At 42.1% G+C, this 24879-nt stretch overlaps 4 protein-coding genes across 5 annotated transcripts; 1 reads left to right on the top strand and 3 right to left on the bottom strand.

Annotated features, from left to right (window-relative positions):
• Positions 1-138: 138 nt before the first annotated feature.
• Positions 139-1044, bottom strand: Pfdn2 (prefoldin 2). The gene is made up of 2 exons (XM_017140089.3): positions 763-1044; positions 139-698 (listed from the first exon to the last, which is right to left on the bottom strand). The coding sequence occupies exons 1-2, from the start codon at positions 891-893 to the stop codon at positions 398-400; spliced, it is 432 nt and encodes a 143-aa protein (XP_016995578.1). The 5' UTR covers positions 894-1044; the 3' UTR covers positions 139-397.
• A 414-nt stretch (positions 1045-1458) lies between these two features.
• Positions 1459-5709, top strand: Noc1 (Nucleolar complex protein 1). The gene is made up of 5 exons (XM_017140110.3): positions 1459-2273; positions 2327-2441; positions 2504-4066; positions 4500-5345; positions 5401-5709. Exons 1-5 carry the CDS (start codon positions 1569-1571, stop codon positions 5619-5621), a joined length of 3450 nt encoding a protein of 1149 aa, XP_016995599.2. The 5' UTR covers positions 1459-1568; the 3' UTR covers positions 5622-5709.
• Positions 5710-6369: 660 nt separating this feature from the next.
• JIL-1 (JIL-1 kinase) lies at positions 6370-20981 on the bottom strand. The gene is made up of 8 exons (XM_017140109.3): positions 20840-20981; positions 18904-19788; positions 14538-14606; positions 14328-14461; positions 10634-10718; positions 9761-10572; positions 8918-9366; positions 6370-8849 (listed from the first exon to the last, which is right to left on the bottom strand). The coding sequence occupies exons 2-8, from the start codon at positions 19643-19645 to the stop codon at positions 7523-7525; spliced, it is 3618 nt and encodes a 1205-aa protein (XP_016995598.2). The 5' UTR covers positions 19646-19788; positions 20840-20981; the 3' UTR covers positions 6370-7522.
• A 793-nt stretch (positions 20982-21774) lies between these two features.
• Iyd (Iodotyrosine deiodinase) lies at positions 21775-24642 on the bottom strand. 2 transcript variants are annotated; one of them, XM_044395866.2, is made up of 3 exons: positions 22915-24642; positions 22597-22749; positions 21775-22542 (listed from the first exon to the last, which is right to left on the bottom strand). In XM_044395866.2, the coding sequence occupies exons 1-3, from the start codon at positions 24440-24442 to the stop codon at positions 21839-21841; spliced, it is 2385 nt and encodes a 794-aa protein (XP_044251801.1). In that variant the 5' UTR covers positions 24443-24642; the 3' UTR covers positions 21775-21838. The 2 variants fall into 2 exon arrangements, with proteins under 2 accessions (XP_044251801.1, XP_070070526.1); XM_070214425.1 differs by having other exon boundaries at positions 22597-22776; positions 22843-22984.
• Positions 24643-24879: the final 237 nt, after the last annotated feature.

The following is a 24879-nucleotide window of genomic DNA, read 5'->3' as shown; positions in this document are numbered from 1 at the left end:
CGTTCCTAAAATCTCTCGGAAATTTATATAATAGGTATAAGAAGAGTTCCTAATTTACGACCAATAAGATAAAGAGAGGAATGTTTATTCCACTGAATCCAGTCAATCTAAATCTCCAATGAATCACAAGACGCATGATTAATTTCTTTCTGAAGTTTAAGGTTGCGGTTCTCTTTAATTCGTGGCCAGAGTGGATTAAGTTCAGATGAGGGAATTTATGGATAGTGTTGGTGTGAAGGTGCGATTGGGGGCGTGTCGCGAACTGAGCCTTACAGCTAGAAGTACATACAACATTAGAAGTGTTCAATAAACGCGGATTATCGCTCGCAAATCCTGGCAGAGTTCCCACTCAACATAGACACAATAAATACGGTGTGGTGAGGTAAATCAATGGCTCCTAGTTGGACACCAGAACGTTGCGGTTTTCCGCCTTGTTCTCCGCATCCGCGCCCTTGGCTCCCTCGGCGCCCAGGTGCTCGCCCCGGATCTTGATGTTGTGCTCCTCCTTGAACTTGTTCAGCTCGCTGCCCTTTTTGCTCAGATCGTCGGTGACCATGACGATGGTCTTGGCGATGAAGTCCTTGTTCTCCACCAGCTGCGGCAGCACCTCCTTCACCGTGCGTTCGCACAGAACGCCGCCAATTTGACGGAAGCACTTGCGCTCCGGATCGGCCGCCTGCAGAGTTTCTATCACAGTTCTGGAGAGGATAGGGAGTTAGTAGGGGTAGTATTTAACCAGATCCCCGCCAAATGGTGACTCACTTGTGTTCCCTCAAGTCCATTTCGAGCGTATTTAAACTGTTAGCCAGGTTGCGCTGATCATTGCGCAGCTGTTGGAACTGGGCCACAATGGCCTCCTGGCTGGGCGCCGGCTTCGCCGATTCGGTGCTCATCGCAATGCTGGCTCTCCAAAAGGACCCCTTCGAAATCTAGGCCTGGATAATCGCTCCAAATTCGCGAAAATATGCGATTTTCTTTCAAAATAAGTCGGCGAACACGAGGGCTATGCGAAAAACGTCCTAATAAAGGCAAAACGCGAAAGGGCAGTGTGACCGCGGCTGTAATGCGAGAATATAACGAAAATGGAATAGTAAATATGGAAAGACTTTCGTTACTAATTAAAATGTTTTATTTATTTTAAATAGGTGTTTGGATTTGTATTCGGTTGGAACTAAAGCTTACATTAACATAAATCCTAACCGTATTTGGTTGGAATAGATTTTTGTGTCACCAAGGATTCGGATTTATTAACTTTTAAAGATATTTTCTAACCGGTTGTGGTCTGTAATTAAAACATAGCCAATTTATTAAATATATTTAATTTTAAAATTAATTATAATTTATTTGTAGTGTTTTTTTTAATTTCAAAAGTGAAGAATTCAAAAGTAAATATAGTGCACTTCGTCACCAATTTGGACTTTTCCCAGTGAATGCCACCGATAGGCGGGAAACCATATGTTGCTGGCGTTTCCCGGTGAATGGCAAATCTTTGAATACACGTGCAAGTTGTTTCTAACGGAGTTTATTTTAATTAATGCTTTTTATTTGATTAATAACTAAATAAAAACATGCCGGCAGCAGTGGCACATGGTGTGCAATTCGGGGCGCCGTCCAAGAACAAGAAAATCGTCTTTGACGACTCCGGCGAGGCTGTGGTTAAGCAAAACAAAAAGGAGCACCCACATAAACCAAAGTTTCAGGCAAAGGAACAGGTGAAGAGGCCACAGAAAATCAGTTTTGGTGAGGATGGACAAGCCAGGGGTGGAAAACCCTTCAATAGAAACCAGCAAAAACATAATGGTCAAAAGCCTGATAAAAAACCACATAAAAATAAGTTCGGCGATAATAATGATCGAGGAGCTCCCAAGTCGTTCAACAAAAACCATCAAAATGGTCCAAAGCCACAGAAAATCAAGTTTGGCGAAGACGGAGAAGCTGTAACTCAAAAACCTTTTAATAAAAACCACCAAAAACATAATGGTCAAAAGTCGGATTTCCCGAATAAACCACAAAAGATAAAGTTCGCTGAGGATGAAGATGAAGTAACTGAAATTTCCGAACAGGTCAAGAAACCCCAGAAAATTAAGTTTGGAGACGATGGAGAGAAGAAACCCCAACGCATCAAGTTCGATGAGGATGGAGCTGGAAAAAATGTATCAGATAGCGATGGAGACAGCGATGAGGAGGAGGGTCAATCCTTTTCCAAAAAGCACAACAAATATCAGTCGAAAGTGGACGAAGAGGAGGAGTCCCAAAAGAAGTGGTATCATGTGGTATGTTTCTATGAAAAAAGCAACCTAAAAAGGTATCTAATGTTTGTTTTTAGCATCCCGACTATCCATCTACCGATGAGGTGCTGGACATGAAGGAGAACGATCAGCTGGAGCTTTACAATCTCTGCAAGAATTCATTCGAGGCCGAGAAGGTCACTTTTAATAAGCGTAGGTTAAAGGAGTTTTCAGGAGTTTACTGCGACTATAAACGATCTAATCCCATTCTTTAGGCAATCCCTCGGATGCCCGCTGGCTGCAAACCGCTCTGCACAAGGGTACGGCCAAGGATCGAGCCAATGCCGGCGCCCTGCTGGTCACGAGTAATCCCCTGGGCAACCTGGAGGCCCTCACCACTTTGATTGGCTTCTGCAAGATCTCCAACAAGGCCAGCAACGATGTGATTGCAGTGCTCGCTGATCTGTGGCAGGAGGTGCTCCTGCCGCCCAACAGAAAACTCCTGGCGGTGCACACCCGTGGAGCGGATTGGAAGAAGCTGAAGAAGGACGAGAAGCTGCGCAACGAACAGAAGCGACGCATCTACGCTTATTGGCATTTCGAGAGCGAATTGAAGGATCAGTACCATGAGTTCCTAAAGAACGTAATGCAGGGCTTGCAGACTGGACAGGAGCACAATAAGAACTCGTCCATTGTCACGGCCGCCAGGCTGTTGGCCTTTGCTCCCGAAAAGGAGCAGCTACTGCTGACCATGTTGGTGAACAAGCTGGGCGATCCCATCGCCAAGATTGCCTCCAAGGCGTTGCATCATCTAAGCGAAGTGGCTCAGAAACACCCGAACATGTGCGGCGTCATTGTTGCGGAGGCGGAGAAGCTGCTTTTCCGCAACAACATTTCCGAGCGGGCTCAGCACTTTGCCCTGTGCTTCCTCTCCAGCATCGCACCCTCCGGCCGGCCCGAAGTCTGCACCAAGTTGGTCAACATCTGCTTCGCCCTCTTCAAGGTTCTGGTCCAAAAGGGAGCCGTAAACAATAGAACCATGCAGGCCATCCTGCGGTGCCTGCAAAAGGCCATTGTGGAGGCTCAACCGGCAAAGGATAGCAATGGCGAGTTGCTCACGAAGGAAATGCAGGACACCATCTATCGTTTAGTCCACTTGGCGGACATTAGAGTTGCAGTACAGACTCTAGGATTGCTGCTTCAGCTGGTTTCGGTTAAAACCGAGAAATCAGATCGTTTCTACAACGCTCTGTATGTGAAGCTGCTGGATTTGAACCTCATCAATGTGGGCAGCAAGACGGCGGCTCATCTCCTGCACATTGTCCATCGTGCCATCCACATCGACAGCCATGTGGCGCGGGCCCAGGCATTTGTCAAGCGGCTCCTGCAGCTCACTCTCTACGCTCCTCCGCACATCGCTGCCGGTTGTTTGATCGTCATCCACAAGCTGTTGCGCATGCGCCGTGAGCTCATCGGCGGCACGGGAGCTTCGGAGGAAGTGGATGAAAGTGCCAAGGTCATTCTACCTGCCGATGCGGATCTGGACAAGTTTGGCAGCGACGATGAGGAGGAGGTCTACGAGGATGTCAAAGAGGAGGCAGCGGATGGCACGGAGGAGAAGCCCGAAGACGGTGCCAAGTCAACTGCCTCCTCCTGGCATCATGCCAGCGTGGCTGCCACGGAAACCAAGGTCCGGAATATCGATTCCTGCAAGTACGATCCCTACCATCGGGTGCCCGCCTTTGCAGGCGCTGGCTATGCCCTGCGTCACGAACTCTTGCTGCTGCGCCAGCACTACCATCCCACTGTCCAGGTCTTTGCCGAGCAGATCCTTCACCGTGAGTATTCTAATGGTTCCTTTTTTATAACCGTCCGTCTGTCCTTCCGTATGAATGCTAAGATCTCGGAATCTACAAAAGCTAGATGGTTAAGATTTTAAACACATATTCTTGGGCTTCCTACGCAGCGCAAGTTTATTTCAGCCGAGCGCCACGCCCCCTCTAACGCCCTCAATCGCCCATTAACGACTAACCTTTAAAGATTTCCGAAAAGTATAAATGCAATTTTATTGTGTATGTTTATACCTATCGAAATGTAGAAGACATTTTTCAAATCGGACCATTCATTAAAAAGTTATGCGCAATCAAAAATATTTTATATATCCATCTCCCTCGCACTCTCTTTAGTCGTGTGACGGGTATTAGATAGTCGGGACAACAACTATAGTTCTCTCTTTGTTAAATCATTATTTAACCTCTTTTTATACTGCAGAATCACGCATCGATTACTACGGCGATCCGCTGAGGGATTTCGGACTGCCGCACTTTTTGGAACGTTTCGCCTTCAAGAATCCGAAAAAGCTTGATGCCCCACAGGCGGCGGAAAGTGCTACGGTGGCCCACAAACGCTATATGGCTCACGGGGCACGTGGCAGGCCGGTAAAGTCGCTGACCAAGTCCAACTGCACCGAGGATGAGATGTTCATCTTCAACTTCCTGGAGCACAAGCGTCGCCAGGCGGAGATTGTGGCCCAAAACAAGAAGCAAAAGGAGGTGAAGTCGGAGGATGCGAACGAGGGCGAGGATGGTGAGGCTGGAGAGGAATATCTAAAGGAGGGCGAGGTGGACGACGATGAGTTCGAGGCCTATTTGGATGGGTACTTTGGCAAGAAGTTCAAGGAAGGCGTCGACGAGGAGCAGGACGAGGAGGAGCTGAACTTCCTGCAGGAGCTGGGCGGCGAGATGAAGAAGGACAAGTCCAAGGACAAGAAAAAGAAGAAGCAGGTGGACAAGGCTGAAGAGGAAATGGACGATATAGATGACGACTGGGGTGACGATGATTTGGGAGAAGATGAGGAGGACGACGAAATGGAAGGCGCTGGCGAAGATCAGTCGGATGACGAGACGGGCTCGATTGATTTGGAGCCACTAGATGACGATGATGATGATGAGGGTTCCATTTCCGGCCCAGATGACAGTGATTCAAGCGATGCTCCCGAGAGTCCCGACGAAGATGATGATGATGATGAAGATGCACCGCCCAGGTCCAAGAAATCCCGAAAGGATGCCGAAATGGTGGGAGGACGAAGCTTTGCCAAAACACTCAAACAAAGTCATGGTAAGTTATCAATTGGGGATTTCATTCTGCAATATCTAATATTGGTTTCTTTCAGACATGTCCTCCTTGTTTGCTGCCGCCGATGACTTCTCTTCGCTGCTGGAGGAAACGGCCAAGGTGAAGGGTCAGGGAACCAGCAATGCCGTCTTCAACAAGGACAAATCCTCCGACAAGCAATTGAAATGGGAGGAGAACCGGCGATCGAACACGAAAACCTACATGGGCAAGAAGTTTGCCGGCAAACCACAGAAAGCGGGCAAAAAGCGGAAACACTAAACTTTATCCCTATCCTATTTAAGTGGCTAGCTGTGTAAATACAGAATCGCAAGATTAAATTCACTTCTTAATAAGTTATCATTTGAAATGCTTTATTTTAACTGCATTTTGATATTGGTTTTATTTACAGACTTTGGTGACTTAATCGCTAGCAACTTGTTTCAAATTCATCTGTGTACCCTCAATTGATCTTTCTTTCGATTGTGTTTGGTTAACATAACTATCCGTAATCCGTATAACGCTTTGGCCGAACTGTAAAAATCGAGTTCCATACGATTTGATTGCTTTATTCTTATATTCAACTAGTTGTCCCCCATTGGTTGTTGCTTATTGGTTGTTGCGTCCTCTGTAGGTAGATTGGGCAGAATAGTTCCAAATAGTTCTTAAACTACGACAAATTGCCAATTATCGCGTCTATAAAAACTCATGCCAAATGGTTCCTTAATTCTGGTTACCGTTTCGCTTATAAAATGTAGGTTTGTTTAACTTTTCGTATTGCGACTTCTTGGAGTTGTTTGGGTTTTACATTTGTGTGTGTTCTAAGGCAACTTGTTAAAAGGCAACTTTAATATAAATGTTATTTGTTTTATACTAAAATTTACACCATTTTTATCGACTCTACGGCAATTTACACAGTTCGATATGTGAATAGGTTTTCTTTTTTTCAAGTTTTTGTCAACGGAGGGTTAATGTGGGTGCGTCAAAAGCATTAAAAGAATACACAATAAAAGTATACAAATCAAGCGAGTTTACAATAATGTAATTCTTTAAATTTTATTTAGATTTCATCGATTTCCATTGCTTTAACTTACTTAGTTACAGGTTTTCGGCAAATTAAATTAATTAAAATAAACAATCAAAAAATACTTAACAAAACAATAAAGAGTTGGTTTGCCATCAACAACTCTACGACTATTTGCGATTCTTGATCAGTTTTCGTGGGCAAAAAACGCATTGTTTTTGGCTAGGCCTCAAAGAAGAACTTCGCAGTTTCATGTGGAAATGGATCTTCGGGCGTTGCTTCTTTTTTCCTTTAGTTTTAACTGAAATGATTTAATGCAATTAGGAAACATTGCCGAGCGCAATCGGGATTAAATGGATTAGTTAATTCCGATTGCGGTCGGCAATACATGCTGCTGGTCAGGATTTTGAGTTAGTTGATAGTACTGAGAATGCAACATTAGGAAAATAAAAAATATAGTAAAACTTAACATATAAGGGGGCTGCATATGTTTCTTTCTCACTGTTTGGCTTAAAAATAATTTTGCACTAAACTAATTGCAAATCGTACTAATGTTATTAATGATTGTGTTCTGTTGTCGATATTTTTTTATTGTGTGTGTGTCTTAACCGCTCTAAGATCAATGCAAAAAGTTGCCTTTGTATAGTTTCCGTTTTTGTGTCTGACTTTTTTACATTTAGGCTATTCAAATAATTAACTAGCACAACAAATTGCATATAGAATACACTTATAAGGACGGTGCGGTATACCCTCCTTTTATAATGTTAAGTGTTAAGTTGGTTTCCGTTTTCAGTGGTTGATTGAAATTGATAGGCAAAATGAGTTCTCAACTTAGTAGTCTAATGCATAACAAAATTGAAAATAATTATTGACAGGATCTTTGGTGCGTCTTGCGGATCCTTCCACTCATGCTCTCTCGACTGTTAGTGAGGCGAGGAGTGGTGTGTTAGTGGTTGATTGGTTGGCCCTCTATTTTGGCCGGTGTCTGGTCGTCGTTGTCCTGGGGTGGCCATTCGGTCAGCGTCCGTCGTCAGCTGTACATCCGTGTCCTCCTGAAGTCGCCCTCCCACTGCAGCACCGCCTGCAGTTGCTCCTCCCCATCGTCCAGCGGCTCGTCCTTGATCTCTACCACCTCCACATCATCCTCGTCATCCTCATGTCATTGGAACTGATACATTTGTCGCAGCGCCCGCGCCCTCTCCGGCTGCACTCGCGTCGGTGGCCGCGGCACCTTGGGCTCCTTCTTCGCGCGCTTCAGCTGCGCCTTGGGCCTCGGGAAGGTCAGCGGCTTCTCGTACGCATGGTCCACCTTTTCCAGCTTTATGTTGGGCAAACAGTAGACGCGCCGCGTTTTCTTGAACCGTATCTTGAGCACCTGCTGCACACCGTTGATGAGCAGGCAGAAGTGCCGCCAGCTGGCTCTTGTCTTACGCCACGTGTTGGCCGTCTTGCTGAATCCATAGAAATTTTCCTCTCGCTTGGTCGTTCCGAAAGACGGCGGCAATGTGCGTACGACGCGCTGAGTTCTCTTGGGCAGGCGTGCGACGACAATGTCAGCTGGCGGCGGAAGCTGTTGCATCAGCAGGCGCAGCGAAGCCTTGCTGTCCTCCGGTGGCGCAGCGGTGACCGGATGTAACAGCTGGCTCTCAGTGCGACGCTGCTGGCGAGTTCGGGGCCTTCGGTTAGTCGCTTCCGATTCAAGACGAGCCGGAGGTGGTGGTGGTGGCATATGATGCTGATCCTCCTCTTGAGGCAGAGGCAATTCGGCATAGTACTCCGCTGGAAGACGCAGGGGCGGCGCATCCTCGTCGAAACCGTAGAATTCCGTTTGCACCTCGAAGGCCGGATCAAATCGTTCGTGCACCAACATATCTTCGTCATCGGAAGCAGGAGGAGCAACTGCCGCAGTTAAACTAGGTGCATCCGTGGGCTCGCTAACAAGGATAACGCCCTCATCCTCCGCCGACTTCTCGAACGTGGATTCTGGCTCTGGCTGTTCCTGCTCCTGGTCTAACATACCTGACGTCGGCTGCTCCATAGTGTCCTCGCTGAGGTCCACAACCACCTGCTGTTCGGGTGGTACAATTATGTCAACATCCGGATCATTGGTACCATACTGCAGCCACTCGCTGTCGAGGATGTCAGACAATGAGGGCCTGTCGGCAGGATCTCGCTGCAGACACCATCCAACCAAATGCCGGAAGGCAGGACTGGCGTTTAGCCAACGCTTCGAGCGCTGGTTAAACGTCTCCCGACGCATACGCTTGCGCAGCTCGTGATGGGCGGCGGCGTTGTGCTCCACATCGTCCACGTTCTGCCTGTACGGCTGATGACCCACCAGCATGGTGTACAGCGTGGCCCCCAGACCGTAGATATCCACTGCAGGTGAATAGGTGACGAGATTCGCATCAGCGAGCATTTCCGGCGGAGCATAGTCGAGCGTATAGCGCGGCTTGTCCTTCCAGCTCTGGAAACGATTATTGTAACTATTTGGGAGGGAAAACGAATGAGATTAGTAAAGGAATAAAAACGAATTAAAGTCAATTCAACTTACCAGGCATTGCCAAAGTCAACCACCTTGATTGACTTATCCTCCCGGCTCACAAACATCACATTCTCCGGCTTCAGGTCACCGTGTATAAAGTGCTTGGAGTGTATGTGTCGAACGGCCATGACCAACTGCAGGAAGATCTCCCGACACGACTCCTCATCCATGCCGATTGTGGCGGTCAGCTCCTTGCCACACAGCACCTCCATGATGATCCACGTCTCGCACTTGTCCCTAAACGTCCCATGGTAGCTCACGATGTTCTTATGGCTGCTCGTGTCCAGAGCGCACGAGATCAAAGCGTCCACCTCGGAGGGACGGAACTTGGACAGCGGTATGACCTTGGCCATGAACACCATTTCCGAGGAGCTGTCCAACACAAAGTGGCAGGTGCCATAGGCTCCACTCTCCTTGCGGGTGCCCAAGTCCAGGTCATCCGGTCGTGAGGGTATATTCTGCAATGTCAGGGAAAAGATAGTTTTACAATAATGTCAAAGACTCATTGTGTTAAAAACACGCTGTGTAAAAATCACATCACACGTCGTGTAAATAATACAAATGACATGTGTGTGTTAATTATGTTTCTAAAATATGCAGGATACAATTTTTAACACACATGTCAATAACTTTTTTTGAACTTAACACTTTGACATTTAACATGTTAATAACACAAGTTATTTACAGTGTGTGTTATTTATGTTTCTAAAATATGTAGGCTACAATTTTTAACACACATGTCAATAACTTTTTTGAACTAAACACTTTGACATTTAACATGTTAATAACACAAGTTATTTACAGTGTGTGCTATTTTCCGAACCCTGAAATAGAATTTAAAATTTAGCCCACCTGAAGTCCTGGATTACAGTATTGGATCTGACAATGATTATCCCGTCGCATCTGCTCCAAATGCTCCGGCGCCACATAGGTGTAGCCCCGGAAGAGCCGGATCCGGCTGGGCGGGGCATCACACTCGGGATCTTCGGGCACCTGGTCAGTGAACTCGGCACTAAAGTTCTGCACATCGTCCTCGGAGGTGAGGGTGGGCTTGTAGGGAGCTTTGCGGCGCTTGTTGCGCAGCTCCTGCCAGTTGATGCCGTGGAAGAAGGGGTGTTCCTTGATTTCGCTGGCGTCGCGATGGTTACCGCCCAGACGCCGCTTTGGATTCTTCTCCAGCATCTTCAGCACAAAGTCTCGCGCGTTGGCGCTGAACGAGGAGGGGATCAGTGGCTGCTCCTTCTGGATTCGTCGCGAGATCTCCGACTGCTGGCTCTGTCCGTCGGACGTGGCGAATGGCGAGCCGCCGGTGAGCAGTTCAAAGGTGAGCACGCCCACCGACCACCAGTCCACGGCGCTGTCGTGACCCGGCGGACCCGTCCGGATGATCTCCGGCGCCATGTACTCCAGGGTGCCGCAGAAGCTGTGCGCCCGATACTCATTCTCGGCGGTGAGGATCTTCGACAGTCCAAAGTCGGAGAGCACAATGTGTCCGTCGCCATCGAGCAGAATGTTCTCCAACTTAATGTCGCGATAAATGATACCCAGCTGATGCAGTTGCTCCAGGGCCAGCACCACCTCGGCTATGTACACCCGCACCCGGGACTCCTCGAAGTGCTCCGCGTGGTAGAGATGCGTGAAGAGCTCTCCGCCATTGGCAAAGTCTGGAATTTAAGGATTTTTAATTAGTTTCGTTCGGATTTTGGTGTGTTGTACAAATCTCACCTAGCACCAGATAAAGCTTCGAGGACGACTGAAAGGCGTAGTGGAGACTCACGAGGAAGGGACTACGCTGAACGGCCTCCAGTACCTGTAAGTAAATAAATAAATTAGTTAAAATTTTGTAAACCTAATTTAAGATCTTAAAAGGTTAATAATGATGCATGGGCAATGTTTATTGTTATTATTATCTATCACTATGGACGGCAGTCCATGTAGTGACGAAGCGCACCAGGAGAGTGTGCGAAGGCGACTACTATATATACACGAAGAAATGAAAATCTAGTGTGATGGTCCGATCATAATGAATGATACACCAATCGAAAGGTATTGCAATAACTTAAAGGATTGCATACCAAGACTTTAAGAAAATCAATTGGCTTGGAAGAGAGAGCGGTGAAAGTGAAAAAATGAAAATTTCGAAATTTGGAGCTGTTGGGGCCGGTGGGGATAAATGCCCCCTCGCAATGTTTTAGTTGTTTTTGTCAAAATCCGACGCTCCGTTCAAAAGTTATAGCCAAAATAAGATTTCCTTCTTCTTCCCAAAATGAAAATTTAATTCTGTTTGTCAGTTTGTCAGTTTGTCAGTTTGTCCAAAACATGTTTCTTAAGTTTTGAAAATTTAATATGACGTTCATCCCATCGATATAAAAAACTTTTGTTCTACCACTTTTGGAAAAACTCGCTAGTTTAGCGGGAAAACAGCTATAAATAGCTAAAATTCGGAAAACCGTAACTTCTATACTACTAAAGCTACAGACTTGTGCTGCATCTTGTTTGAAAGGTATTTTTAAATGCTATAAACGCCTTCTATATGCAATTTGTGTAAATGTAATAATAAAAAAGATATGAACAAAAGACAATTTTTTAAAACTTTTTTTTTAGCTTTTTTTTATTTTTCTCAAAAACGGCTCTAACGATTTTCTTGAAAACTTTAAACTGTATAGCCCTTGAGATTCCTTAAATTTTGGTATATAACACATTACTGTAAAAAGTCACGTTTAAAAGTTATTTTTATACGAAAATAGCCACTTTTGCCAGCTCGAACAATTAACGCTCCCTGAGTATTGAATTTTGTGGGAGGGTATCCGAACTGTATTTTAGGGTCATGGAATCTGTAAATTTGCACTTAAGAGTTCCATATAGGAATCTTTTGTTCTACGACTTTTGGAAAAAGCCGCTACTTTAGCGGGAAAAAGCTAAAAATAGCTAAATTTCGTTAGTTTGTAAGTTCTATACTACTAAAGGTACAGACATGTGCTATACCTTGTTTAAAAGGTATTTTGAAATACTTCAACGCCTTTTTAACTTAATTTGTTAAAATACAATAGTTTAAAAATTATGATTGACCAATTTAAATTTAAATGTATATATTAGCTCCTATGAGAGCAAATGTAAACAAACAAAAACTTCTGATATCAAATAAAAACACCTCTTAACGAGGTAAAAAACTAGTGACGACCGCACCTTCAACATACAAAAGTTCTGATATCAACATTTGTGACGAAAAATTATTACACTCGTCATTAAATAGACTTTCTAATCTTTTCTCATTCGTCACGCTGCAATAGAAAATGCCTGTAAAGGGAAAAAGGCTGGAATAGTTTGCTAGGGCGGGCCGAATGAGAAAATATTAGAAAGTCTATTTAATGACGAGTGTAATAATTTTTCGTCACAAATGTTGATATCAGAACTTTTGTATGTTGAAGGTGCGGTCGTCACTAGTTTTTTACCTCGTTAAGAGGTGTTTTTATTTGATTGACATTACAGCTCGTCTTTTGTTGCCCTATATTTATCAGTTTATCAGAAGGTGTCTATAGCAAACATTGATAATACGTGTTATCCACTATAATCGCCCCTTATCGACATTTTCAAGCCCCCTTTTTGCCGCTGATTTCGTTTACTCGCTTATCACAAATCTTCGTTTTTTTAAGCTTTGTTTACACAAACACGGCCTGAATGTATGTCCGCATAAGTACATTTGTAAGTATGGATTCGCCAATTAGTTGTTGTTTCTGACGTTTATAATTGATATTCCACGGAAGAACGATGGAGAGGAAAAACATGCTAGAGGAAAAGTGAAATCAGGTACTTTGAAAATTAATTAATGAAATAAATTCGTCTTTCGGTCTTCTCTTTCAGATAAAAACTTTCACATTTCTTGTTCGTTTTTATTAACAGTTGGGGTCAGAATAATAATACATTAGAATATAAAATATAAATGTTATTTTTAGAATTTATAAATTGAAGAGAGTTTCTAGAGTATTCAAGATTGATTTAAATCTTAGAATATTCCACTCAAAAATAAATTAAAAATTTAATTACAAGGAAATAAATGTATAAAAATATAATAACTTCGTTAAAATAACTAAAATGTCATAAATATAATTACAAAAATCATTATGACCTTTTTTTTCACCGGCACTTGTAATTCCTTTCTATTTTGGCCGCCGCGAGGCGAAATATAGACTTGTCGAATCGCAGATAGCCGGCGATGTTTGATAACTAGGTTAGTAGCACAGGTATAGTACCTTGAAAAAGTCAAGTGGGCGGCGGGAAGGAGAAAAGGGTAAAGAGATACACGAAAATAGCGCATGAAAACAACCTGAAAGCAGGGCGCCCAATTGTAAATTTGTTTAAGTTATCTGCCGTTTTTACGCCTACACCTGTTTGCAGTTATTAAACGCATTTTGTTGTTTCTCCCTCTTCCATTTCTATTTTCATTGATTTACTACGAGAGAGTCGTTGCCGAAGAGAGTGGAAAAAACCGAAAAACCGGTTGCACTAGGCAGCAGCAACAACAACTTCCACTATTGATCTGAGCAGGAAGCTCTCTCCAGCTCTCCCGATTTCCTACACAAGAAAAAATATGATAAGAAATTATATATATGTATGTAAGTAGGATTATAAATATGTGATCTTTAATTAATCAACACACTTTAAGATATTTTAATTAATTTGGTATGGTGCTGACGATTATACCGAAACTCCAACCACAGTGTGAATACCTTTTGTATTTTCCTATTATATTTTTTCAGTGTACACCTGTATCCTCTCTTTGGACTCTCAGTTAGCTTTTTGCCGGTGCAACAAGAACAAGTCGCTATGTGGGTCACAAGAACCTTTCTCTCCCTCCCTCCCCCGACTGTCCTTCTTATGCTTTTCCGCTTACTGGCTTCTTCTTTTACTTTTCATCCGATTCGCTACTGGAAACTGTACGTGCGACTTTGAAGGTTGTCAAATCGCTCGACGGGTTTAATTTCAATAAGCTGCACTTTATTGTCGTCATTAAAGTGAAGAGGAATCCAAAGTAAAAGAAGTCTGGAAGCGGAGCGATTGCAAAAACATCACGCAGCACGGTAAAAGGTAGCGGTAAACGAAAAGCAAAAGAGCTACCAAAAAAAAAGTTGATTAAACACGTTTGCTTTGCCGTCGTTTTGCTTGTTCAAAAATGATTAAAAGGGTTTCTTGGGTTTACAGTAGAGGTCGCAATTGCAGAACCGACTATCATATCTTATCTCTGATAATTTTCGTATATTTATAGGATTTATGGTTTCTACATAATAATTGGATAATTTATATTTCAAAACCACAAACCACTTTTGTAAAAACAAAATTTTTAAACCACTTTGAGATAAGGATTGAGTTTTGTACCGTTAAATATACGATTTTTTTGACCCTATTTGTATTCCCCACTTACCACTCGCTCCGTTTTGGTGTGTTCGGCTGTTTTACGCTTTTGGACAACCGTTATCTTATTGAGAACCTTCATTGCATACAATTTTCCGGCATCGTGTCTAGTCAGCTTGCGAACGAGGAAAACCCGTCCATAAGCTATGGAAATAATTAAATAAACGAACAAATAGTAAAAAATGTATTCAATACAAAAGTCAATAAAACTTGTACTTACCACCTGTACCAAGAACGCGTATTATTTTGAAGTCATTCAGACTCACGGCCTCATCACTGTACAATTTGACTGTGGAAAGCGAAACGAAAAACACATATTAGCATTGTAATCAATACAAATACAAAATGTAGGTATAATATATTTACAAATTGCACTTGAAACTAATCAATTTGCCACTGCAAACCAAGTTATTTCTGACTTCTAGGAAAGACGATAATGAAAGAGAGTGCCAGAATAAGTGTAGTCGTACGTACAGAAAAGTGTAAAGTATTGGTGGGGGTGATAAAAATAGTTGTTTGCATTGTTTTACTTGACACATGTGAGACGAATTATCACATTTTATTTTTATCGCCAGCGCAGCACGTGCCAGACACTTGATTCCGTTTCTTGAGGCGAAAGCAAGCAAGTGGAAATTTGCTATTCGAGATATGTATGAAGTGGGAATATGATAATGGGCAGTTGGAAATTCTATAGGGATGCTGGGTTAACAGAAACAAAGTTGACCGCATCCAGAAACCAAGGACAAGGCAAAGAACTTTTCTGATTTAGGGGAAAGAGAGAATTTCTCTGCACTTTTACATATATTTTAGGCTTCTTAGGTGTCATATGCCCTAGTCCATAGCGGTTCATTGGCCCGAATGTCTGGGCCACGAGATTGCACAGTTTACGATTATTACACGACCCAGACGAAATTTGAAGGATTTACAGGAGCCACAGTAAGACTTCGCTTAATGAAAGTAGAAAATGTTTGAGAAAATCAGGGAACAACATTAAATTTATGGCGATTACAAAAAACCTTTTCCTTTCTCTTATGTAAAGTTTACCTCAAGTAAAAAATCTAACAAATCGAACCAATATTGTTCGAATATAAAATTGATTATCCGTTGTGACTAGCGCTGTAATTTATAAGTTATGCAACTTGTAGCGTTAGGAAGCCGAAACAATAAATAATAATAATAATAAAAATCTAATAAAATGGATCAATTTAATTTTAATCTATAACTTAAACTCCATTATTAAGATATTGAACAACTTTTACCATTAAAAGGAGACGTGATTGAAAGTTTTACCTTTCGAAATGGCAATTAAATACTTTCAGAATCAATAGACTTGCAGACAGCCTTCACCTGAAAGGCAATTCAATTTGATAATCGAAAAGCCCATAATTCCGCAGTGACCACTGTACTACAATTTGGGTCGACCATTACATAAAACGTCCCCAAGTGACTAATTTGTGTAGGCAAATACCATCCTCCGCTTTTGGCAATGAGTCAGTCGAACCCATTTTAACCCAACTTCATCCCATTCCAAAAAGTCTGAGTATGTGACGAATATAAATGTGAACTTTAGCCTCTACTATGTATAACAAATTAATCCTACCCATGCGGCTTGGGGAATTGCCCTTGAACTCCAAAGGACATTTTGCAAAGTTCAATGCAGCAAAAGAATGTATCTGTAATCTTTGGTTCAACATTATTTCACCATTATTTCAATCTATCGGCGTGCATTCAACCCTCGTGCAACGGAGCCATCAAAATTACCAGTTGTTGTGAAATCAAGAAACATTGACACAAACTTCGCAAGGGGTTAATGGTTTTGAGTTACTCGACCGAACCTGTTCTGTTATTTGAAAATACAAGTTGCTAACAGCAAGTAAATGTAATTTACGCTAAACACCAGCAACGCACGGGATGACGCGTGCCGAAATTCTTGAATGGGTGCAACGAACCCAGGACTTCGAGTGGGTGGCGAATTATGGAAGGCAACTTTTTGCCGGAATTATTGATTCAACAAGGAAAAACTGGAAAGAAAGGTGTAAAAACTGGTTACCTGTCTAGGGGAAATTCTTACTTGGGAGGGTGGCGGTAATCTTATTAGTTCTGAATTATTTATTCCTTGCATCCAAATAAAAATTTGCAAGTTCCATAATCTCCGAAGTTTAAGCCCAACTAACTAGTGTTTCTTTATCATTTAATATCTTTTAATCAAACAGTCATACCTTAAAGGTGGTTCTGTTTAAGTTTTTCAAATTCGATAACATTTTTTTTAAATTTAATTTAAGTTTTTTTAAACAAAAGTATTAAATATGTCTATTAAGTCTCTGACCAATAAGGTTATCTGAAGTTCATGAAACTACTTAATCACAATGTTTATGTTTAATCATAAATTAGGTTTAAAATCGTTGATAAGGCAAAAGTAACTAAATGTTTATAAAAAATTCCCAAAAATATTTTCAGTGAAATCCCCCGATAAGCTTTTGCCAATTTTATAACAATTTATATTATGGAAATTCCATGCGTTAAGTTATAAATCAGAGTTTTCTATTATATTTAATGTCATAATAACTTTTTTAAAAGGTTCAAATTTTGTGTATATCAATGAATGACACATGTTGAACATTATTTAAGGCAAGTGTGAGTTTTTCTTATGTATTTTTAAATCGACCTGTTTGGACGCTTGTGACGTCGAGCAAATGAATTGGCCTTGATATGCATTATATTCTCTTGCCAGGTTCTTAAACCGAAAAGCCGCACAAAAAATGTATTTCTCGCCTGTGACTAGGCAAAGTTTAATGAACGCAACCCAAAAGCATATGAATAATACAAAACCGCAACAAGTGGAGAATGTTCTGATAGCAAAATTTTTGTTTTTCTGTTCTTACTTCTCAGTGCCAAGTGCAAGTTGTCGCCTGAGAAATGTTTAAATAAAAATATGAGAAATGTTTCCAATATTACCCATTTGTAAAAGCGTTTATCATAAATTTGATTATCGTATATGACATTACATTATTATTTTACAAAAGGGAGAGGCTACGATAACACATGTGACACTGCCCCGTTGCCGTGACGATGTTCTTGTGATAATTAAACAGCAAACAACAAACACAGCTCACCTATCAATTTGCAGGCAATTATCCCAGAGGCTAACTCGTTCCTCCATCTATGAATATACTGCACACGTATCTATGCTCGATGTTCGGCGAGTTGCATTGTCAAGTTCAAGTAAATAAATTGCCTACAAACAACAACCAACCGTTTATGCAAACAAGCATGTTTGTGAATACAGCAAACGCGCACAAACAGCGATGCACATACAAAAGTATGTACGTAAGTACGTACGGACATGGTCACGACTGCACGCCGATGTGGAAAAGTCGTACAGTGGGTCGAAAAGAAACCATATTTTGAAAAATGTTATAGTTGATTAACTAATCGTGAAAGTTTCCTGGTTTCTTCAAAACAAAAACAAAAAGACAGTTTTAAAAACTATCAATTAATAAAAAATTACCAGTTATAAAAATTAATTATTGTACTTATAGCCTTCAAATAAAATATTTTCGACTAACAAGAAAATATATTTCTTGAACTTGTGTAAGAAATGAATTCTCAAATTCTTTATTTTTCACAAAAATCCCTTTCCGTAGTAATAATTCTCTTAAAAAATCACTAGAAATGTGTTAAATCTAACACTTAGCTACCAAGTTGTTCCAATAAAACAGGATTTTGTTCCACAGTTATCAAATGAGTCTTTTGGGTGGTGGGTATTGTGTCTGCTTGATGTATATAGTGTGGTGAGAGGTGAGTACGAAGGCGGGGAGGTTGGGTGAATTGAGGGGAGGTCAGTAGTTTTGGATTTGGCCCGAAGACCGAACAAAGCCGGGTTGAGTTTTCTGGGTAATCGTGTCAAGGTTGAATGCATGTGCTCCACTTTTACAAAGGACGCCAGAGACGGCACTCCATCTGGCATTGACCAAGTGCCAGCCACTCCGCCTCCTTCTTAATCAAAACCTTGGGACATCCCCGGCTAAAGTTATCAATTATTCTTCAGCCCCTTGGTATAACAACTATTTGGTTTGATAACCATAGGTTATTACTATTTCTAATATTATACATTAATCCTTGAAATTAAGGTATTTTGTTAGAAGAATATGAAGTACAATTTGTTATATAAATTATGTTTATCAATTGATAGGGTCATCGTATTCTAAATTACTCTCTGCTAGTTTGAAGATACATTATTTATTTAACTATCTATCTTTTATTTCAAGTGCAGTCTTTTTGGTATTTCAATTATTCTTACGCCCCTTGTTACACCAACTACTTAGTTTGATAACCATAGGTTATTACTATTTCTAATATTATACATTAATCCTTGAAATTAAGGTCTTTAGTTAGAAGAATATAAAGTACAATATCTTATATAAATTATGTTTATCAATTGATAGGGTCATCGCATTCAGAATTATTCTTTGATAGTTTGAAAATACATATCGTAACCTATTTAACTACCTATCTTTTATTTCAAGTGCAGTTTTTCTTGGTTTTTTTACTCTCAAGAGGAACACCCCCGTTTTTGAATGACTCACCATAGGATCGCAGATCGGTGACCGTCTCCAGGTCTCTCTGATGCGCCTCATTGTCCAGATCCAGGGGCGTACTATTGCTGGTGGGCATGGCGTAGGAGGCCGTGGTCGATGTGGCGGCCAGCGATGCTGCTGCTGCCGCTGCTGCAGCCGCCGCCGCTGCAGCTGCATTGTTGGACTTGCTGGTCTTCGACTTGCTGACGAGGGACTCATCGATCCCTATGCCGTTCGGCTCCTCCTCCTCCGTATCGTGGTCGTAGTAGTCCCGCTCCGGATCGCGTTCCTCGTCGCTCTCCGCATCCGAGATGCAAACAATTTCCGCCACATTTGTGGATGGCGGAGACGGAGGTGTTGGCGGCGATATGGTCTCCCGATAATTGTAGTCCCTTCCAGATGTTGATGTCGTCTTATTGCTGGTCTTGTTGTACTGACCATTGGTGGCACTGATGCTGTTATTGTTATTATTATTGTTGTTATAGGCCAAGGTTTTGCCACATCCCGAACCAGAACCCTCGGGATTCGGTCTGGACTTCTTGCCGTTGGTCAACGCTTCGGATTTACTATTCTTCCGCTTCTTGCCATTGCCATTGGCCATGAGATGACCGTTCAGTTGAGTCTGGACCACCTGATCCTGCTCCTCAAAGGTCGGTGACGCCAATTCACGGGGATTGGGCTGCTTCTTGCGACGCGACTTACTTGGACCGCTGCTCAAGATCTCGTAATGCTGCTTCTGCAGGCGACTCATGGCTGAATTCTTTGCGTTTTTCCGTCTCCAAGATCCCAAGTTTTTTGTTTTTCTCTACGTACTTTTCACGTAGTCAAAGGAAAATTTAACAATTAACAAAAAAAACAAAAATGTTCAATTGGTGATCGTGTCGCATTGTTAAGCTGAAAGTAAAAGAGAGTTTTTATTGCAGCAGATAAATAGGTCAACGGAACGTACATTCATCACATAGTACTATTCCTAGCCAAACCGCCAAGAATTGTTCTCAAATATCAACAGTTAGATATTATTTTCCTCTTGAAATAAAAATACTTATTGACAACTTTTTCAGTAGGAACTTTCTGCAGAAATCGATAACAGGTACTACGAATGTGAAAATAAAATATTTAATTTTTTTAATAGTTAAAATTTTTGTAAATAGTTTTAGTAAATTACTAGTTAGAATAAATGTATGCACTTTTACACTGAATGCATTTTCTTTTTAAAGCAAGTAAAACGTTCTTATCTACATAAACTGAGTTTTCAGACAAAAAAAACCTTCAATTTAACAATCCAAAAAATTAATTAATTCTTATTGTGTCCGAACTTTGACCACTAAACAATTGGACCATTTTTATAAATAAAACTGTATTTTTTTAATCTCAATATTATAAAACACCATTTGTTTACATTGTTTCCTTACCAAATAAACCTATTAAAAATAGATCATTAAATTTCTTGAATCAGAATTGAAAATAAGTACATCTTATTGAGTTTTAATTAGCCAGTGCTCACTGTTTTACTAGTATAAGAATATTTGTGGAGAACAAATTTATATTATTCGTGGTTCTATTATTTTGAACAGCGCTGTATGTCTTATTGATGTTCACTTTAATTGGTAGATAGGTCAAATAAATACACGATTAAGATCTTTTTACATTTTAATAACCAAAAAAGTGTTTACATATAAACAAATTGTTCATTGTTTTTAAAGTAATTTTTTTTGTTTAACATGTCATGATTTTGCGTCTATTGTTCTGAACCGCGTTGTGCGTTCTATTTGGGCAATGTTCACCGTACCCTCCACATGCCATTGCCCATTTCTATTCCCATTCCTCTGCTTCGTCCACAATATGGTACAGTTTCAGCGCAGGCGGGAGCACGTTCCCCGCTGCTAGCGGGCAATTGGATTGGGAAATCCTTTTTCTAATGGACTAGAATGCGACTGCGACTCACCTCGCGAGTGAAAATAAGCGCAATATTACAATGCAGACGTAGGAATCCAAATCCGAGTGCGAGTGTGGGTGTGGGCGGGGGGGAAGTGTTGGATTATGCGTGGGGCGGCAGCGATGTGCAACACTGAATGATAATGCGGCCCGATTTTTGCAGCACTGGCGTTGGCTTAAATATTATTCAACCAATTTGGTCTTGCGGTTTCTTTTCTCTTTATTGTATTCTATGTGATTATCACAATCTTTATCAGCCGCGCGTTTTCCACTGCACAGTTAGGTTTTTTTTTCTTCACCGTTCTCTTTGGCCACTACTACGTACACATATGCACACGCACACGCTGGCACTTTCTGTATCGGCGACTGCGTTTTCGAAGCGTTTTTGTTTTCGTCCGCAGATTCCGCTCCTCGGCGACTGTTGCTCTCGATTTCCAATGGATTTTCCAATTTCCCCGCGCAATATCGTTGCCTATTTTTCAATGGGCAATATATTATGTTTTTGATATTGGAATCGGGTGTTTTTTTTTGTGGGTTACACGCAAAGGTTTTTACCGCCGCTTTCTACTCGTTCACGCACACACACACTGAAGCGCGGGACGCTCTCCGCCATCTGCTTTGCTCTCATTCGCGAACACTTATTAGCTACGGGGCCACCTTGAGAGCAGTCGCCGCGATTTCCGCTCGATTGGTTGGGCAGTAGTTATATTATTATACAATATAATCACCAACGCGGGGGCCTTCGCACGGCTAACACGGGATGGCTGGGTATTTGGAATTTGAACACACAGCACACGACCGAAAGAAATTTTCCCTTTGCTTTTGTGTCACTTTTTGTTATCGTTATCGGTAGTGTTGGCAACGGCGCAGGAGAGTAGTGTTGTAAGCGGCCAAATATCGGTATTCAGGGATGGCGGAAACTATCGTTTAAGATAAAATGAATAATTTAATTTTAATTCTGTTTATCTTTATTTAACTATTTTGTAAACTGCTGAGACGTAATAATACCTTAAAATGTAACCATAATATCCGACAAATTCTTCCTCTCCAAATCCGGAACTGTGCAGTCGATTTTTGGATACCCTACGGGCAGTAGAATAAGTAATTTTTCATTTGTAGGGCGCTTGAGGAGGGATCTCAAGGCAGGACCGCAGTTCAAAGGAGTGGTGACGAGGGTCGAGAGTCCTGCTGCCTGAAGGGCACACAAAAGGAACCCAGCCGAAATTGAAGTAGATATCTCATTGTAGTAATGCCTCTTCCGCTTTCCAGTCTTCGATAGTCCATGGGTCTGCTTAAAGATCAGTATAAGATAGGGGGCATCTGTGAGATACTCCTTGACATGATTGGTTTGCAGGGGTCGTAGATCGGTGACCCACTGCTGATGCATCCGCTGGCTGTAGTTGATGAACTCCTCCTGCTCCACAATTTCTCGAATGGATTGCTTGAGTTCCGCATCCTCCACAACGCAGTAGGTCCAAGGTTCTGTATGGGCGCCACTGGGAGCAGTTCCCGCTGCCCGAATGCAGTCCTCTATAACACTGAGATCCGGTTTGGGATCACTTCTAAACGAGCGAATGCTGCGACGTCCTTGGATTAGCTGATAGAAACGCTCCGCTCCATTTGGATTGAGATTCTGGCCGGGAACAAAGGCTACATGGGGCTTCTCCTCCAGAGCTGGCTGCAGTTCATCCTCGAGGTCTTCTAAATCTTCAACTGGGAAGTTAAATCAGTAAGCTTTCCATTACCTATAAGGTTGTAATTGCTCACCCTCCTCGTCTGGCTCCTCCAAAGTAAATCTCTGGGGGCCTCGACTCCTCTTATATATCACATTTTTAAGGATCCAAAAGAGTCCCAAACAGATGAGAAAACTCGGCCAATTTTTGAGTAGCTTGGAGCTGATCAGCTCGTCCAGCTCCATGGCTCTCCAAGTTGTAACTGTTTTTGCGTCTGAAAGAAAGTATTGTTTGTTGATCGGCTGGCTTATCTCTTTACTAAGTGGATCAGGGTTATTACTGATAGTAAAGTATAAGGTTTCAGTTCCATTTCAATTGTTTCGGATGCAGTAAGGGCACTTCAGATGATCGCAAATCCCCGGGGCTCCTGGTTTTTCCTGGGGCTTTTGATTTTTAACTTGTATATTGTGCTCTCCAGAGAGTCGCTTTTTTGGCGGCACTGGTCGACGGGGATTAAGTTGAGGAACGGCCTTCTGATAAACCAACTGGCGCTTGTGAACCTCCCTTAAGATCTCTATGATCCGCCACTTGGCATCGAAATATATGAAATCCGGAGCACTGCTTAGTTCGGTTCGTATCATGTCGCAGAGCATCTGCACTTGCTGGTTATTTCCAGATTTATCGGAGCTCTTATTTTCCTTTAATTCATTTGATTTCGGGCAGAGTTCCATGGGATCTACTCTACATGCGGGTAAGCAGGGGGCATTTTCATGTTGCCAGGGGCAGGCAACTGATTTTTGGGTAGAATTCGATACTACCCCTTGACATTTATCCACACAAGGAGTATTTTCCGGTCGCCAGGGGCAGGCAACTGGTTTTTGAGAGGCATCCGATCGACAGGAGCAAGTCAAGTCTGTGGTTTTCAGATCCTGTTCATTCACGTAGTAAGACGATTGGGTGGACATATCGGAGGTTATCCTATTTCGGCTGGTTCCTTCTTCACTGTAATCTATGGACTTTTCCTCCGATGAAGGAGAAAATGTGACCTTTTGCTGCTGATCCTCCTTATCCTTCTGCTCCTTGTCCTGATTTTCCACTTTCATTTCATCCTTTTGCTCACTGGATTTTTCTTTCTCCTGATTTTGCTGATCCAGATCCTGAATATCCCTGTTTTCCCTTTCCTTGCTATTTGATTTCTTTAGCCTCTTTAGTATTACACTTCCAGGAAAAGCAGCTAAGGGAAAACCAGTGAAATTCGTCAGTTTATGGCACAACATTTCCGTGGTGGCTATCTGATTTTTTAGGTCCGTGGAAGGAAGTTTACCGGCGGACATCGCACTCGATCCACTGTCAGGAAGTTCTTTTTCAAAATCTATCGAGAGATGGGGCACCAGGAAAAGAAATTCATTGTAGTAGCGAATAGAAGGCGTCAATATTTCTCCGTATTTCCTGCGGGCTCCCTCAATTATGGTATATTCCCTTTCGAACAGAATTCTCAGCTCTTCGATGCAGGATCTCAGTTGCGAGCTGCTTTGTCCCGGAAAAGATCGCATCATGTCATTATAGCAATCCTCATCGATCTCTTTGTTGCCATAGTACAGGTTTTTAGGGTTATACAGGTTGTCATGTTTGCAGTACAGACGAATTAGCTTTCTGACGTCGTGTTCCGCAAACGGAAAGTTGTGCCCATTTAAATGATTAACTTTCTTGGACTTACGCGACCGTTTTCCAAACAGAAATGAAAAGAATCCCTTGGATTTTTTGGGTTTCTCAAGGGTACTTTGTATTGCAGGGGAGGTTATGGGTTCTTGACCCGGTCTAACGACTCCTGGCGACTGACTGTCGCTGGAGCTGATCCTGGAGGATCGGGTACGCATTGGCGTCATTAAGCAATTCGAAGCGGAACGCCTGAAGCAGCAGCGCCTGTGTTTTAGTTCCATCCTCGGCTATCTGGCGTTTCAGGAGGGTTACATTCGGATTGGCGTCGTCTTCGGCGGTCTGATAGTTCTTTACGGGCAACAGCATTATTACTCAACTAAATTTTGTAGCATTATTTGGAAATATAACTTTTGTACTCCTGACTATTTTTTTTTGTGTTTTTTGGACTTAATAACAGTGTCGAATGGCACTGTTGTCAAATGAAAGGGATAAGTTTATGTGTTTTTATTTGGGGGGGGAATATTCTATATTTATCCGATTTATACTCTGTTTTATTTTTGAAATTTCAAATTTAAATATTTTAGTGTGACCTGGTCTGTTGTATATAAATCCCCGCAAGTCTAAACGGTCACAGCAAAATTGTACTTAAACTCCCTCACGATTTTCTCATGCTTTAAAGCATTTTCCTAAAGGGAAAATTCCCAGAAGGTGCTGTAAA

This window comes from Drosophila takahashii, chromosome 3L, assembly GCF_030179915.1.
Source record: "Drosophila takahashii strain IR98-3 E-12201 chromosome 3L, DtakHiC1v2, whole genome shotgun sequence".
NCBI lineage: Eukaryota > Metazoa > Arthropoda > Insecta > Diptera > Drosophilidae > Drosophila > Drosophila takahashii.
Note: the sequence above shows the minus strand (reverse complement) of the source record. Positions and strands in the feature narration are given on the sequence as shown.